Source organism: Fusarium oxysporum, genomic scaffold, assembly GCF_000149955.1.
Source record: "Fusarium oxysporum f. sp. lycopersici 4287 supercont2.73 genomic scaffold, whole genome shotgun sequence".
NCBI classification, from domain to species: domain Eukaryota; kingdom Fungi; phylum Ascomycota; class Sordariomycetes; order Hypocreales; family Nectriaceae; genus Fusarium; species Fusarium oxysporum.
Window position 1 is genome coordinate 1 of NW_017264873.1, and position 13,996 is coordinate 13,996.

At 46.8% G+C, this 13,996-nt stretch overlaps 7 protein-coding genes across 9 annotated transcripts; 4 read left to right on the forward strand and 3 right to left on the reverse strand.

Moving 5' to 3' along the window:
- Nucleotides 1-3,111: 3,111 nt before the first annotated feature.
- On the reverse strand, nt 3,112-3,402 carry FOXG_22924 (uncharacterized protein; the record flags this gene model as incomplete). Its single annotated transcript, XM_018403349.1, has 1 exon — nt 3,112-3,402. One exon carries the CDS (start codon nt 3,400-3,402, stop codon nt 3,112-3,114), a length of 291 nt encoding a protein of 96 aa, XP_018258808.1.
- A 510-nt stretch (nt 3,403-3,912) lies between these two features.
- On the reverse strand, nt 3,913-4,332 carry FOXG_22925 (uncharacterized protein; the record flags this gene model as incomplete). The annotated part of the gene is made up of 2 exons (XM_018403350.1): nt 3,913-4,121; nt 4,176-4,332. 2 exons carry the CDS (start codon nt 4,330-4,332, stop codon nt 3,913-3,915), a joined length of 366 nt encoding a protein of 121 aa, XP_018258809.1.
- Nucleotides 4,333-4,569: 237 nt separating this feature from the next.
- Nucleotides 4,570-7,066, forward strand: FOXG_17688 (uncharacterized protein; the record flags this gene model as incomplete). Its single annotated transcript, XM_018397692.1, has 5 exons — nt 4,570-4,764; nt 5,393-5,454; nt 6,108-6,777; nt 6,938-6,953; nt 7,017-7,066. The coding sequence occupies 5 exons, from the start codon at nt 4,570-4,572 to the stop codon at nt 7,064-7,066; spliced, it is 993 nt and encodes a 330-aa protein (XP_018258810.1).
- Nucleotides 7,067-8,007: 941 nt separating this feature from the next.
- Nucleotides 8,008-9,598, forward strand: FOXG_17689 (uncharacterized protein; the record flags this gene model as incomplete). Of its 2 annotated transcripts, XM_018397694.1 has the most annotated exons (3): nt 8,114-8,275; nt 8,339-9,152; nt 9,210-9,598. In XM_018397694.1, the coding sequence occupies 3 exons, from the start codon at nt 8,114-8,116 to the stop codon at nt 9,302-9,304; spliced, it is 1,071 nt and encodes a 356-aa protein (XP_018258812.1). In that variant the 3' UTR covers nt 9,305-9,598. The 2 variants fall into 2 exon arrangements, with proteins under 2 accessions (XP_018258811.1, XP_018258812.1); XM_018397693.1 differs by having other exon boundaries at nt 8,008-8,275; nt 8,339-9,598.
- Nucleotides 9,486-10,611, reverse strand: FOXG_22926 (uncharacterized protein). 2 transcript variants are annotated; one of them, XM_018403352.1, is made up of 3 exons: nt 10,242-10,606; nt 9,777-10,183; nt 9,660-9,709 (listed from the first exon to the last, which is right to left on the reverse strand). In XM_018403352.1, exons 1-2 carry the CDS (start codon nt 10,545-10,547, stop codon nt 9,848-9,850), a joined length of 642 nt encoding a protein of 213 aa, XP_018258814.1. In that variant the 5' UTR covers nt 10,548-10,606; the 3' UTR covers nt 9,660-9,709; nt 9,777-9,847. The 2 variants fall into 2 exon arrangements, with proteins under 2 accessions (XP_018258813.1, XP_018258814.1); XM_018403351.1 differs by having other exon boundaries at nt 9,486-10,183; nt 10,242-10,611.
- A 645-nt stretch (nt 10,612-11,256) lies between these two features.
- Nucleotides 11,257-12,009, forward strand: FOXG_22927 (uncharacterized protein; the record flags this gene model as incomplete). The annotated part of the gene is made up of 1 exon (XM_018403353.1): nt 11,257-12,009. The coding sequence occupies one exon, from the start codon at nt 11,257-11,259 to the stop codon at nt 12,007-12,009; it is 753 nt and encodes a 250-aa protein (XP_018258815.1).
- A 1,298-nt stretch (nt 12,010-13,307) lies between these two features.
- FOXG_17690 (uncharacterized protein) lies at nt 13,308-13,727 on the forward strand (the record flags this gene model as incomplete). The annotated part of the gene is made up of 1 exon (XM_018397695.1): nt 13,308-13,727. One exon carries the CDS (start codon nt 13,308-13,310, stop codon nt 13,725-13,727), a length of 420 nt encoding a protein of 139 aa, XP_018258816.1.
- Between the last annotated feature and the right edge of the window lie 269 nt (nt 13,728-13,996).

Below are 13,996 nucleotides of genomic sequence, written 5' to 3' on the forward strand. Positions count from 1 at the left end.
TGACAACTCAGCACACTTGACCGCGGCTCAGCGCGTCTGATTGAAAATGCCTCTGACCGACAAGCGAACGAGTGATAGCTCATACAAATACTTGAAATGTAATTGGAAGCTTCGGGTCGGTGTGTTGTCATCATGCACAGTAACACCCATTCGGCATCTTGGGGCCTGAGCGATTTGCATCACGAGGTTATCAATGCAACGGAATCAGGGTTTATAGCTTGGGCCAACATCATCATTCTTCATGCAGATTCAGATTGTCTGGATTCTCCGGCCACTCACTCCCTTCGCTTGGCCATTAACAAAAATGAGACCTCAAGATTTAGCCAAACCGGGAGCCATTGCCGAGGAACAATGCAATATCACGGCTCAGCAGCGTCTCACCAGCTTTGTATATCCCCTTCCGGGTTCGTAATTTATGAATTTTTTGGTAATCTAGATTATATACATTAACGCCCCTCTTATCTATTTCAGATGCATTACCATAAGATCCGGCTCTTCCACTATTTGTCTTACTACCTCAGCGGCTCGCGCCATGGTAGCGCCCTTGTTTTGTCGGAAGCAAGGACCTGATGAAAGTATTCGTCTAGGGTGTCACTTACAATCCTCATTGTTGCGTCCTTATATCGGTCAAGGAGTTTAAGGATGAAAATATCCGACGCCGTGACAGCTCTCACGTGCTGGTGCCTCGGTGAGTCCCCAGAAGACCTTTGATCCGTATTTGCTTTTGGTACGTTCTCGTCGCCTCAGCCTTTCAGTTGTGGCGGTTCGTGCCGTGGGGGTCTGTGTAATCATGCTATCACATGCCGACTGAGGGAATGGAGTAGGGAAAAGCTGGGGATACGTTGCCAAGTGCTGATTAGCAGGCCATATAATATCCCATAGAACGAGACGTGTTACCCCAACCCCCGCGGGTTAAATCACCGCCCCCTGGTTTCTCAGATCATGAAAGTGGCACTTCCTGTGCAACCCAACTAAGTCTTCGGGTTCGCCAGTCGCGGTGACGCTATACTTAATTCCCTTCGACTTAAGCAGCGGTCAGGGAGAAAGAAAGGTATCTTGCCTCATCCTTGCCGAAAACTACGTGGATGCGGTTACCGCCCAGATACAGAGACTAGTGTGATGATCCTATATATGAGACATGGCGTTGGTTTCACTTAGTCGGTCAACCTGTATCCCTCACACCGACATGACCGACGGGTACTTGACGACACGATTGCGCGTCATGACAAGCTCATAACTCAAAGCCACAATTAGCCATAGCTCGACCTCAACATTCACTAAAAGGGTTTAATAAAAACCTTGCGAACCCTATTTCGACTGCTACAGTAGCCTACTACGTAGTAGGTTTGAATATATATTCAACTTCACGTGCGATCTAGGCCTGGTGGAACACATGAGCAATGCGGCATGACAATACATATGCAAGAATATCGCATCCTGTCCAATCAACGTCTGTAGTCCAAGCAATCACTTCTAAGAATAGCATTCGCGCTGTCACTATCTTAAATTGCAGGTGGATAAAAACTGACGGATCATGAATACAGCTGGTAGCCTTGGCGCCTACTTATCCTGAGCATGCCGTGAATTTTTCATGTAACATCATCGTTATTGTTTTTTTTTCTCAAATACGTCACAAGTGCGTTTCATCGGAGCCACGTATTAGTCAATCCTTAGATAAGTATAGCTCTTCCTCCCCATATCCCATCATCCTAACTTTTTTCTTCCCCTTTAACACTCACGCAAAAAAGGACCAACGACTTAATACATAACCGTGTACCATAACAACACACAAGCCAAATAAAACCAAACAGCCACCGGCGACCAACCACCGCTGCGCTACACACAACCAAACCAATCAAAACCAATCGAATAACAAATAAATCAACGACATGCTGGCAGTACTACTCCTCATATATGTCACCATCACTATGGTCAGAGGAGGCGCAGTCAAAATATCGCCTCATGCGGGTATATGCACAGTATATTTCTCAAACTCGGTCGACTGTGCTGACCCTCACGCTGTGGTTGTTTACGATCTTTACGGACAGCTTCATGCTAAAATAACTGAAATCCATACTCCCAGTGGTCAGGTTATCCAAAAATGCGTTGGAAGTGTACCTAAATCCTTGTTGAAGGGACGTGGAAAGGCAATAAAGTTTACTCCTACAGATAACCCTTGTGTCGGAACCCCCGATTTCCCTGATATAGTCCCATGTTTTGGGAATTACACCATCTCAAAAGGACAAGTCCAAGCCAACAGCATTACTACAAAGTGGACTGAAGTTTTGAGTGCTACTGGCCATGTGGAATTAACATGTATATTCGGAAAGAAATAACATGTCAGCTGCGGCATGGGGAGCCTTACGGCAAGCGCTTGAAAAGGCCTCACACACGCACCTAATGTATTTAGCTATGGTGTGCTGGCTTCTATAAAGCTAGTAATTAGTTCAATGGATGCAGATATATATTGCTTCCTCGACTTTATCACGTTTAGTTGTACACCTTTAACGTCATGCTGTAATCCTCTAGTTGGAAAACCAGCGCCACTCATAGATTAAATGCAATTAAACAAACTGCTAAATAAATAAGTTAAATATATTAAAATCTTACTTTACATTAAAAACATCTAAACCTTTAGATTTAAAATAATATTTAATAAATGTAATATAGGAGCTTACAGTAAACCAAGCCGTAACCTATAATGAAATAATAAGCCGAAAGTCTAGAATTACGCTGCCCTACTAATAATACTAATTATCTTAATATATTACCTTACTTTATAATTAAATAGTAATTTTTTATTAGAATAGCTTTATTTATATATTAATTAATGGCTCTTAGTTTATAGATTAATATATATTTATTACCTGCGCTTTTATTTGCAGACCCAAAGTCTAATAGCAGCTAAAGTTATAAGTTAAGACCTTAAGCTAGATATATACTCTTATAGTATATATAGGCTTTTAGCTTTATAGCTATAAATAGTCCTTTAATTTTTACTTTTAGCTATTCATAATACCTCTTTTTAATAAGCTATTAACCTAGCCTAGATGGATTGATTAGCAGCTCCCACAAACTAGTCAGTTGGGGGGCACATTCTATACGCTGTCTCTATCCTCCACTGAGACTGCTACCCTCATTGCCAACCTCGTGCATGTCTCTGCCCGAGAGATGCTCAAGATCCTGCACCAAAGCACATGCGTCGAGAATTTCGTCATACCAATGCTGGTCCAAGGCTGTGCCACAAGTGATGTTGTGACGAATAGATCTACTGACTAGCCATGGTGTCTGTTCGCAAAGTGATACATTACGGTGCTTTAACCAAACTTGACCACTATTATAACGAACGGCGTTGAGTAGACCATATAGCAATGTGCTCTTGCCGCAACCGACAAGACCCATTATGACTGTCAAGGCACCGTCCTGGATCTCAAAGTTGCACGAATTGATGACATTGCTGTCAGCTTTCCATCCAAATTTCGCTTGCCTGACTATGAAACTGTTTTCAAGAGTTCTCTGACTCGTGTAGTAAGATGAAATAGATGGCTAAAATTCGCTGAGTTCCTGATCTTCGATTGAATGATCTGCTTCAGGGCCCCTCAGATAGATGCATCTTGTGTTCAAAGAAGACTTTCCATCTTGCAACTTCCTTCTATCTTGTGAAGTCGTTGAAGAGACAAAGATCTCGATAAGCGATGAAGAAGAGAGACCAGCTGCGAAGCTAGGGAGACTCTAGATCAGTACCGAAATTAGAGCTGCAATGAGATTGATCGGGCTCAATGAAGTGAAGGGTTTGGAGGCTGTGAAATTCGAGTCGTTACTGATTCGTAGAATGATTGCGTAAAGCGCGAAGGTGACGAAGGGTCCTAGCACAATTGTTCCCTGGGACAAAACAATAATTGCGGCTATGAGTCAGCGAAAGTGAGTAGATGGAGTAATGTTTTCAACTCGTAGACGTTGCAGAAGGCTGCTGGTATAACCACCAACGCCCAAGATGCGGACTTCTTTCAGAATACTAAGGACAGCTGAAGTCACATTGACACGCTTTTCAACAGCGGCATTCCAGGTCCCCTGCGCGGAACCGATTCTCTGTGTGACAGGCACAGTCACAGCCACGCGTACTATCAGATTATTAGCCGGAGAAACAGTCACATATGTATCAGGGAGTTGCTGACCTATAGGAACAACGACGGGGGCAACACAAGCCCAGGTCATGTATGATGCCAGCACGTAGATCGCTATCGCAATCTGGGCTATACTGGCCCAAAATCCATGAAGATTTTCAAACGCAAGCATGACCCATGGGCTGACATGGTCGACACATTCAGCCATCTCGAGAGAGTTCTGAACCAGACGTGCAACAGATATACGATGTTACGACTCAGCGTGGAATTCTCTGCCGCAGCAATACTACGACAAGAGCACCTTGGAAAGACATTCTAATATTTACAAAGGTCCGTGGATGATGCGTCGGAGGAAACCCCAAAGACTACTGGTCAGCTATTTGTGCAGCTCGGACAGGTGTATAGCTCGCTGGCAGACCAGGATAGAAGCCTCAAATACGTCAAGATGGCAGTGCAAATGTTTGAGAAATGGCGGCTACCGGACATGCCATCTGATGCGAAGTTGGCACTCGCAACGGCTATGACGTCGGAAACGCCTGGACCTAGTCATGAGGCGGCCATCCAGATACTGAAGGAGTCACTACGACTTGATGAGAAGCGCAATGATGTGCAACGCCAACTCAAGAAACTCGAAACCATCGTCAGTCTAGAGGGATGCTTAGCCAGAGCGGATCAAGGTGACCGCCACAAGGAACTCCAAAGCTATTGGATGGGGGAATCGGAGCGAATCGGAGAAAGGTATCATAATGATGATTCCATTAGGCAGGCCGAGCTGTTCATGGCACGGGAGAAATTTAACAGTGCCGAGAAGCTTCTGAGACAACGTCTGGTGAAGTGCATGGATGAAAAAGGCCTCAGACGGATTTCGAAATGCCAACACCTAATCTTCTCAAGTCTCTTTCTTTCATTTGGTTCATCTCTGCATCCAGAGGACAACCACTCCCAGGTCCGAGCAGTAGTAGACCAAGCTGCAGCCGCGCTGGCAGCCTACAGAGAATTGGGACCTTACAGCGCTCCCTTGGAGTTTATTCTTCATGTCTCACAAGCGCTTAAGTCTCTCGGCCAGAATCAAGACGGACAAGAAAGCAATATGGTCTATGCTGAGGCTTTGCGGTACCTTGAGATCGGGGAGTCCATCTCGGAACGATTGCGACGGGACCTTTGTTTGTCGTCGGGTTTGGAGTCATTGCGCAAAAATCAGCTTCTTGTCGCTTCTTCCACCCATGATGATATCTTTAATCATGCTCTAGCACTCACATTCGCACTAGGTGATGCCGAGAAGACGTGACGATGGGCCCAGAGAGCGAAAGCAAGGGCATTGTCCGACTTGGTGGGTTCGCAACTTGATTTGTACACCAGGCAGCGACCTCCTAATTTTGTCGTCGATGACCAAATCGTAAAGCTGTTGGAGGAAGAAGCGAGGCTCGCGCGAAAACTCGAATCGGCAGTTTCCATAGACTAGATTTCGACGAGTATGGAACTGGAACGTGTTCGCTCGATGATGAAGGAACATCCGCGCCTCGGCCGTCTACTTGCCTCGAGAGCGGGCAAGACCGATCTGCAGGATCTCTAATGGCTTTTTGGAAATGGAAAAGATTGGGATATTTCGCCCGGCTCCAAAGTTGTATTAGTCGACTGTGTAATTATAGGTGACAAGATTGTACTGGTCACACTGGATGCGAGGCTCAAGCCGCAGATGTCAGTGCTCGACATGGCATTAACTCACATGCATGTGTAGAAGCAGAGATACCTATCCTCGCACACGCCGCTGGTGTCCTCGGAGAGGCTGCTCGAAGAAGGAACACTTGACAAGCTCAACGGCCTTGTTTCCAGACTTTCACTGTGTACACATGAGGGCGATCTGCTCGTCTTTTGTCCGACGAGAACCTTGCATGCCATCCCCTTGCACTCGTTGAAGATAGAACGCGTGCCTATGATCTGGAGGAACCTCTTAGTATATACAGCGAGCGTATCACTACTCAGGCAATGTTGTAAGAGAGCCAACTCGAAACTACACGAGAGAGCTAGGGGATTAAGAACCGCCTTCTTCTCAGCTTACGAAGATCATATCGAGGACAAGGTCAAGATAACGCAACGCGAGGAGGCATATAAATGCATGAGGAAGCTGGCGTCTGACTTTGGCTCGGAGCCCAGGCTTGGATGCAATGCCAACAGGGAAAACCTGACGACAGTGGTGAAGGACGTTGACGTTCTTCATTTTCATGGACACACAGCGACCCATCCCAACATCATCTACCAGTCTCTCGTTCTAAGCGATGGAAAAACATCAGAGACAAGTTCCGGTGTGCAAGAGTTTCATCACACACAGTCTTCAACATCCCCCTACCGGCCAACGTTGGGGCCACACAAGGATGCCTTCACGGTCCGCGACGCCTTTTCCCTTGACCTCAATTTGTCACTCGCTTCCATCGTCGCATGCTCCTCTGGCGTGCAGAACTATGGCACAGGGGACGAGCCGCAAGGGCTGCTCTCGGCGTTGCAATATGCGGGCTGTGCAACAGCCATAGGTACCCTATGGCCGTTGCACAGCGAGGACGGGCGAGCATTTACCCTGTATTTCTTCCAGGCTGTGCGGCGCCAAGGGGACAACATCGCGTCGCCATGGAACCTGGCACTCTCGTTCCAGAAGGCGGTGAGACGACTCCAGGGAAGAAAGAAAGCAGGATTGCGCTTGGATCACCCTTATTATCGGGCAGCTTTCCACGGTGCGTGGTATTTGTAACTCGGTTGGCAGAGGTACGTTACAAGGACAATATTATAGCTATGTTAACAATGTGGTTGGCATCTATTAGATTGAAATGGGGCGAGGTTAGTACAGCTGGCGAGCCTATCTTTATCCCTGGTAAGTATGACTATGACCTCAGTGACTAGCATATGCAATAAGACTTGTTCTCAAGCCACAAATCTGGCTTTCAGCTTAGAACATGGCGGTTGATTGCAGGGAATATGAGATATACTCGCCGCCTGCCATTTTCAGGTTCGCTAAAAACCTTATCGAAGGCTTGAAAGCGGCCAGCTTGACCGGCTGCAGCCACAACAAACCTATCGTTAGGGTGAACAAGGCAGACTTCGACACATCCAGTCCTGACACAGGGAGGTAATAGTGGTCAACTGACCATGTAGCTGATGCATAAGGCCATTGGGTGTGCAGCTTGAGAAAAGGTAGTCACATTATGATTCGTCAAAATACAATTCTTGGTTGTGCGGCCGCATTAGGCATAGATGATATTAGAATCGGCTGCATAGCTTCAATCTCCATGGGTAATAAACAGGCCGCGACTGCCCGGACCACTGCAGTCATCCTTAAATTATTCTGTGTGGCCCTCGAAAGATATTAAATCCATCTTTGATTGGGCGCCGAGCAAGGCGGGGTAGTGAGACACAGGACTAAGGGAGGTGACGTGTTCAATTACAAGGCATGCGCCACTTGGCACCTGTTAATCATGACAGAATAGAGCGCCAAGGTTTCCAGAGCAGTGAGCCCATGCTGTTCCTTAACTCAATGTTCAATTCTTTGCGCCTAGAGCGGCCCGCCCCGGTCAAGATCGTCTAGTAGCTAGTGGGAAGAACCTTGAAGTATCATATTCGAGGTGGCGAAGCCATACGTATCGAATTTCAGGTTTGTGGGGGTTGATGCGCACGGTTGGCATAGGGAACGGAATCTGGCTGACGAGCGGCCACGTCAACTTGATGCCGTATGCTTTTCAGGATGACTTGGTGTGGTTAGTTGCCTCCTTGTACAAACCAGATCAAAGCCCAAAGTCTCGTTGACGTTCTGCCATGGGCTGCACTTCGAGGGGATATTATGCATTAGTCTTATCAAAAGTTTGATGATTGGTGAAACTATTGCCAAACCTTGTTGGCCATTCGAGCATTGTTACTAACCTATTGGTTTGGAAAAAAGGCCAGCCATTTCTAGACCCTTCTGAAAGCCTATTGATCAGGCTGGAACATAGCATGACTTAAGCATGTCACGGGTTATGAATGGTTTAGTGCAACATGCGGGAGGAATCCCGGGCGTTCATGATTTAGCCCGTGAATATCCAAGGGATACAGCCGAGAGTCTCATTATCGTTACACATTTGTTGGATGCAAGAGAATTCCGCGAACTAGCCATACTTAGAGTGAAGGTAAGTGATGCTTGATGTGACCTTCCTGGTAGCTTGTTCGACTGCTCACGAATAGTGTCAAAGGGATGGAAATACCCCAAGGGCGACACCTTTTTTCGTAAGCAACGACGCAAAGCGGATGAAAGCAGTGACAAGACAGCTGCTTTTTTTTATAGACTGATGAAGAACATTGGTCAAGGACTTCGTAAAGAATGCCAAGCTTTCACTGTGTTGGCAACTCCTGGAAAGATACCTAGTATTCTCGACTGGTGCATGACTCCAGGCGGTTTTCTGGCTGTGGCCTTGAGACTCAATCCCGACGCTTGGGCACTTGCATTCGGTCTGCCGGAAGAACAAGGTGGCCATCGTGTGTTATTGCCCGATAGCATCAACGTCGAACGAAGACTTCTCGACATCACTTTACTAGCCGAAGACATGGGGTGTGAGACGATTTCTAGGGACCATACGGACGCACGTAAGTTCCAGTCGCGGCAACTCGAACCAGATAGGCGTTTGGGTTTAGTCATCTGCGATGGTGCAACGTTGCGAAACCACATACGAGATCCGAATAAGAAGGATTGCGAAGCCCGCAGGTTGACCACGACACAGCTGGCTCTTGGTCTTGAGCATGTCGAGCCGGGAGGCACTATGGTCATCTTACTACACAAGGTTGAGGCCTGGGATACCGTGACTATCCTGAACCGATTTAACAAGTTTTCAAACATCAACCTATACAAGCCGAAACCCGGCCATGAAACGCGCTCATCCTTCTACCTGATAGCTACCAATATCCAGACCCAGCACCCAGAGGCCCTTGCGGCTATCGAGAAGTGGAAAGCGATCTGGAGAGTACTAACTTTCGAACCCGAAGAGTGTCATGCTCGTGTGATACGCAAAGGTGAACTCAGCCCAAAACAACTGCTAGACGAGTTCGGGTCTGATCTTGTGGATCTAGGAAGGTGTGTCTGGAAAGTGCAGGCGGAGGCGCTTGCTAAAGCTCCCTTTACTCAATCAAAAAAGGGTCCCACAAGGTGCTCCAAACCCGCATGAATCTTCAAGCTTCTTTCGGTGCCATTCAGGTTGCAAGGGTCTGTAAATTTCCATCATGTTTGTATCAGGCCTAAGGGAGGTATCCTATCAACAACCCTCTGCGTGGCAGGCCGGAGTCGTGGAAGCAAGACTGCGGGGATAGGGTCTCAACACATCGACCCTTGGTTGAACTCGTCTCTCGGCAAATGTCCAGAGTGAATTCTAGGTATGAAAGTTGTACATCTAGTGGCTTAACTGCTATGGCAGCAATATGTTTCCTTATGCTACATATATAATTGGCTCTTTTCGACGTACTTCCATCGTTCATGGGTAGCCTTGTTTGAAGCCAGACCTGTATAATTTATTCATACATGGCTGCCATACTTCTTATGTGCTCTTATCTAGCTCTTACGCTGCTAATACATCCTATTTCCCAGCCAACACTCTGGTTATTCACCTATGATGCCAGAAATAGCCTGATTCTCACATTCACAGATGTAATGAATTATCAAACTGGTGGGCACGCTGCCGGAATGCATGTGGAACCATGACTATCAGCAGCACTTATCCCAATCTGGACCTAACATATTCCAGAAACGCTCCCAACGGTCTGTCATCATCTAGATTTTCATCACAAATATCGCTCTCGACGTGTTGAACCAGGCCACTCATTAGATGAAAGTCGCTCTCGCAGGTTGGACATCGAAAATCATAACCTGGAGTTGCCGACCGGTATTCGTACGTCCGGTAACACTGTCGCCCTAATAGCGTAACATAGTAACGATCTGCAATAGAGTCACACGTTCCGGCCTCTAGATGTAGCAGCATCGCTGATTCAGTGACGAAGAGTCGGTCGCAGCCTGGACATTCTATGTTCTTCTCGGCATGCGTAATCTTGTGCTGTTTGACGGACGTCACTTTATCTTCTTGTTGAAATTATGGAACAAGATAGACCAACCATCTTCAGGTTCTGAATTGTGCGATAGTATTTTCGACAAACAATGCACATATTATGCTTGTCTACATCATGTTGATCTAGCTGCTTGGAAGTTCTGAATGGTGGCCGATCGCAGTAGGTGCAGATATGATGCTCAGTTTCCAGGTGATCGTTTAACTCATTCTGTGTCTCGTAGTCGAAAGGCTCAGGACAAATTTGACAGATATAATGATTTGCCGAGTCCCGAATATGTTGCTCCCTAGCAGAGGCTGACCTAAAACCCTTGTTGCACATAATGCAACGAAAGCCTAGCTGAGATGGCATCATGAAGCATTTGGATGTTTAACGTCTAACTCCTAGCGCGAATACTAAACAGTCGAAATCAGTTGGGCATCACTGAACCAGACAGTCCGATGCGGGGTTGCATGACGATTGGCAAGTATAAATCACGTGTATCTCTCATTCGATTATGCACTTCAATCATACCAGCGCTTATGACGACCTTGTCTCAATAAGTGCTGGGGTCTTTGATTGGCTTCAATTGTTGCGATCTCCACATCATCAATCGACACTACTGTGGTCAGAAGTGGATCGTCTTCATGATCGACACAAGGGAGCGATGGGGCGTCGCCCTTCGTACAGTATCTGGATAATGCAGCAGGGTTACCTTCACACACGGGGTCAGGCTCAGATCCTCTGGATAGTTTAGGAGAAACGCCATCACCTTCATATGAGGTTTCTGTGATTGCCCTTTTTGACGAGGAAATAGAAAAGAGAAGATTTGAAAAGCATCCAGAACCAACCCATAGGGCTGTCGTAGTAGGTGATACTGGCCATGTTTTACAAAGAGTCATGGAGTTCTCGCTGATGCGTCGCTGCCTGAGGCGGAAATTTAGAATCGTGTCTCATGATTTCACTCTAAATGCCGGTCTGGTACGTGTCTTTTCTTTCTTTATTTCGTTTTTTTCTCCTCTGAAGAACTTATGGAGCTAAGAATCTAGGCCGTTTGACGTCAGTCGTCCTCCAATACTGCGTTATGGCTTTCAACTTGCAGGAGTTCCATAGGCCCTGTGATATTGGCTTTCGCGTCGAGGTGCACAACAATCATCGCCTCCAAAACTGCACGTTCGATGAGAATGGGAACATGATAGCATGTAATCCTTCGCGACCCGGTGACGCCCAGGCGTGCCATGACCACCTCTTGTGGCAAAGGCCGGGAGGACCATTTGTCTCGTTCTTCACCAATTGGTATGCAGCCCTGCGACGGCAACAGTGGATAATAGAACAGGGCGCTACCGAAGTTGTTATTGTCGCTGTTTGGTTGAAGGAATTATCCAGAATCTACGATGCCTTCGCCATAGCTCGTGTCCTGGGCCTCGAAAAGGTCGATAAACCCGACCTATTCCTATACGAAGTGTTGATCCACGGGGAAATATCTGCCGACAGCTACAGGATATTGGCTATGTTTCGTGGTATACAGCCGACTGTGGATATCACACTCTGTGTTCATAAAATAAACATGATGGTCGAGGTGCCGGGAGACTTCATTGTTGGGGTCCAAGTCAGGACATTCATTTCTACCCGGCGACTACCTGACCTTACCGTCAAACTTGGAGATGAAATATACATGCACACTGGGAGAAGCGACGACGCTAAACTTTTCCCCTTAGTTCTTTCCATGGCAAACCTCGCGTATTTGTACGAGACAAATGTAGCTGGTACAGTGATTACCTGCCCATCTGCAGGTTTAGGGCGGCGTATTGAGGCCTTCGTGCAGTGGCGCAGCTGAGAATACGTAACTTGGACTTATAATTATTGCTTGTATCTGCTTTGACATCACAACTTCTTCTACGGTATATCGGCAGGGGTAAGATATGAAAAGCTGGCTCGCAGATATGAGACAATACAAAAGAGGAGAATATACAGGAGGCCGACCATATGCAGCGTGTCTGCCTCTGATTAATTCTATTTCGCCCCACTCCAAGGCATTACTACTGTGCGCAGTCGTGGCGGTAATTCGATAAATTACAAGAAAAAGTGCCAAAATTAGTCCGTGCACTTCGCTGGGTTACCCGCATTAGGTCCGTGCACATATCATGGTTTGATTTCCTCCATCTATACATTTTATCTCTCCCTCCCCTTACTACTGCTTGATCACAAGGTCACGGAGGGCCCAGGATGCACGATGCTCACGCACGGCCTCAAGAACCACGGAGAGAGGGTGTTATATGCGGGGTGTTCCATCCCCCAGAGTTACTTAAAGCATATACCTAGCTTACTAATGCAGTTGTTTGCTGAGGCCGTGAAGATCATGCTTACCCTGCGACAGAATCGCGGAGAGCCTTGTAATTTGTAACATAATCTAAGTTTGATTATGGACTTGGACGCGAACATCGCTTTGAAGCCATGCATTCAGGAGACGTGTAGAACTCACAGAGGACACAGATCTCGGAGATTTGAAGCGCCTCGATGTACCGCTGAGTGACAAAAACAAAGGTTGTGCTATAAATTGTTGAGACCGTGTGACTAAGGTGGTCTGATCTGTTGGTGACTGGGATGTGGATACTGGAGCTGTGCTCCTCTTGGGCATATCAATCAACTCTTCTGACTTCAACAAATACCAAGTGGATTCGAATGATCCTAACAAGTCGGGCGATGATGCTCAACTGTTCCGTATCCCTGATAGATGATATTCCGATTAGCTCAATGCGTTAACCTTGACCCCCCCCCCGACCATTATCTGTCTGCGGTGAAAGTGGAATGCGGGGTTAGTACGAGGATGATCAAACCAATGACGATGCGAAACGTCCACCCTCAGTGAAAGTGAGAGGATCCATAGAGATGTAGATAGCCAATAAGTATGACACGAACAGGCTGCAGGAGGCCTACCAACAAGGCAGCACGACTTCCCGCTCCCAGCCTTGAGAATCATTTGTGAGAAATGTTCTAGTTTCTTTCTTCTTCCTCTTAATTAGGTCTTTTACCAGAAACGAGCTACTAAAGCTTACCAAGAACTTTCATCTTTCTTCTGCCTTGAGTCATTATTGTGTACTTCGAATATCAAGTCAAATTTTCAGACTGCCCGACATGGATACAGGTGTATCGACCCAATTCGATAGGGTTGTCTTTCAGGCGACAAGGGAGATTTTTGTAGGCGAGAAATCCAAAACCAGGAAAGTCAAAGGTGTGAAACGATGTATTAGTGAGCATCCAGGGGACAGAAGTTCGGTGCTGCAGCTTGTGACCCAGCACGGCGCCGGGACCGTACATCAGTCAATATCGAGGCTCTTATCGGATAAGGTGTACGAGTCGAACCTGATCGCCAGCCAACGTTTTCCCGATCTACTTGAGTCTTCCGTAGCCCAGAGTGAAGCTAGGACTCTATTGGAAGAACAAGCGACCAGGACCGAACAACCTGCGCTCGAGGGCATTCTCCAAACCTACGGCGATGACAGTCAGGAAAACTCAGAATGGACAGAAGCTACAACGGTCCTGAACGGTAAGTGAAATCAATCTCGCCGATAACTTAAGGTGAATGACTGGATCGACAGACATCAATGACGGTATTGCGAGAAATGACGTTGGTAACTCATCGGTGCTTCCAGTATACCTACCATTCCCTGCGGAACATATGCTTATGGAGAAAATACAAAAGACCCTGGAACTTGCCTGTTATCAGTTTGGATTGAGAGCTCTTCCAAACGTCATGCAGAAACAAGGCTGGGATTGCCCTGAATCGGTGGAGCTTAGTAAGTGGGCAAAGCTTTTCGGACGTA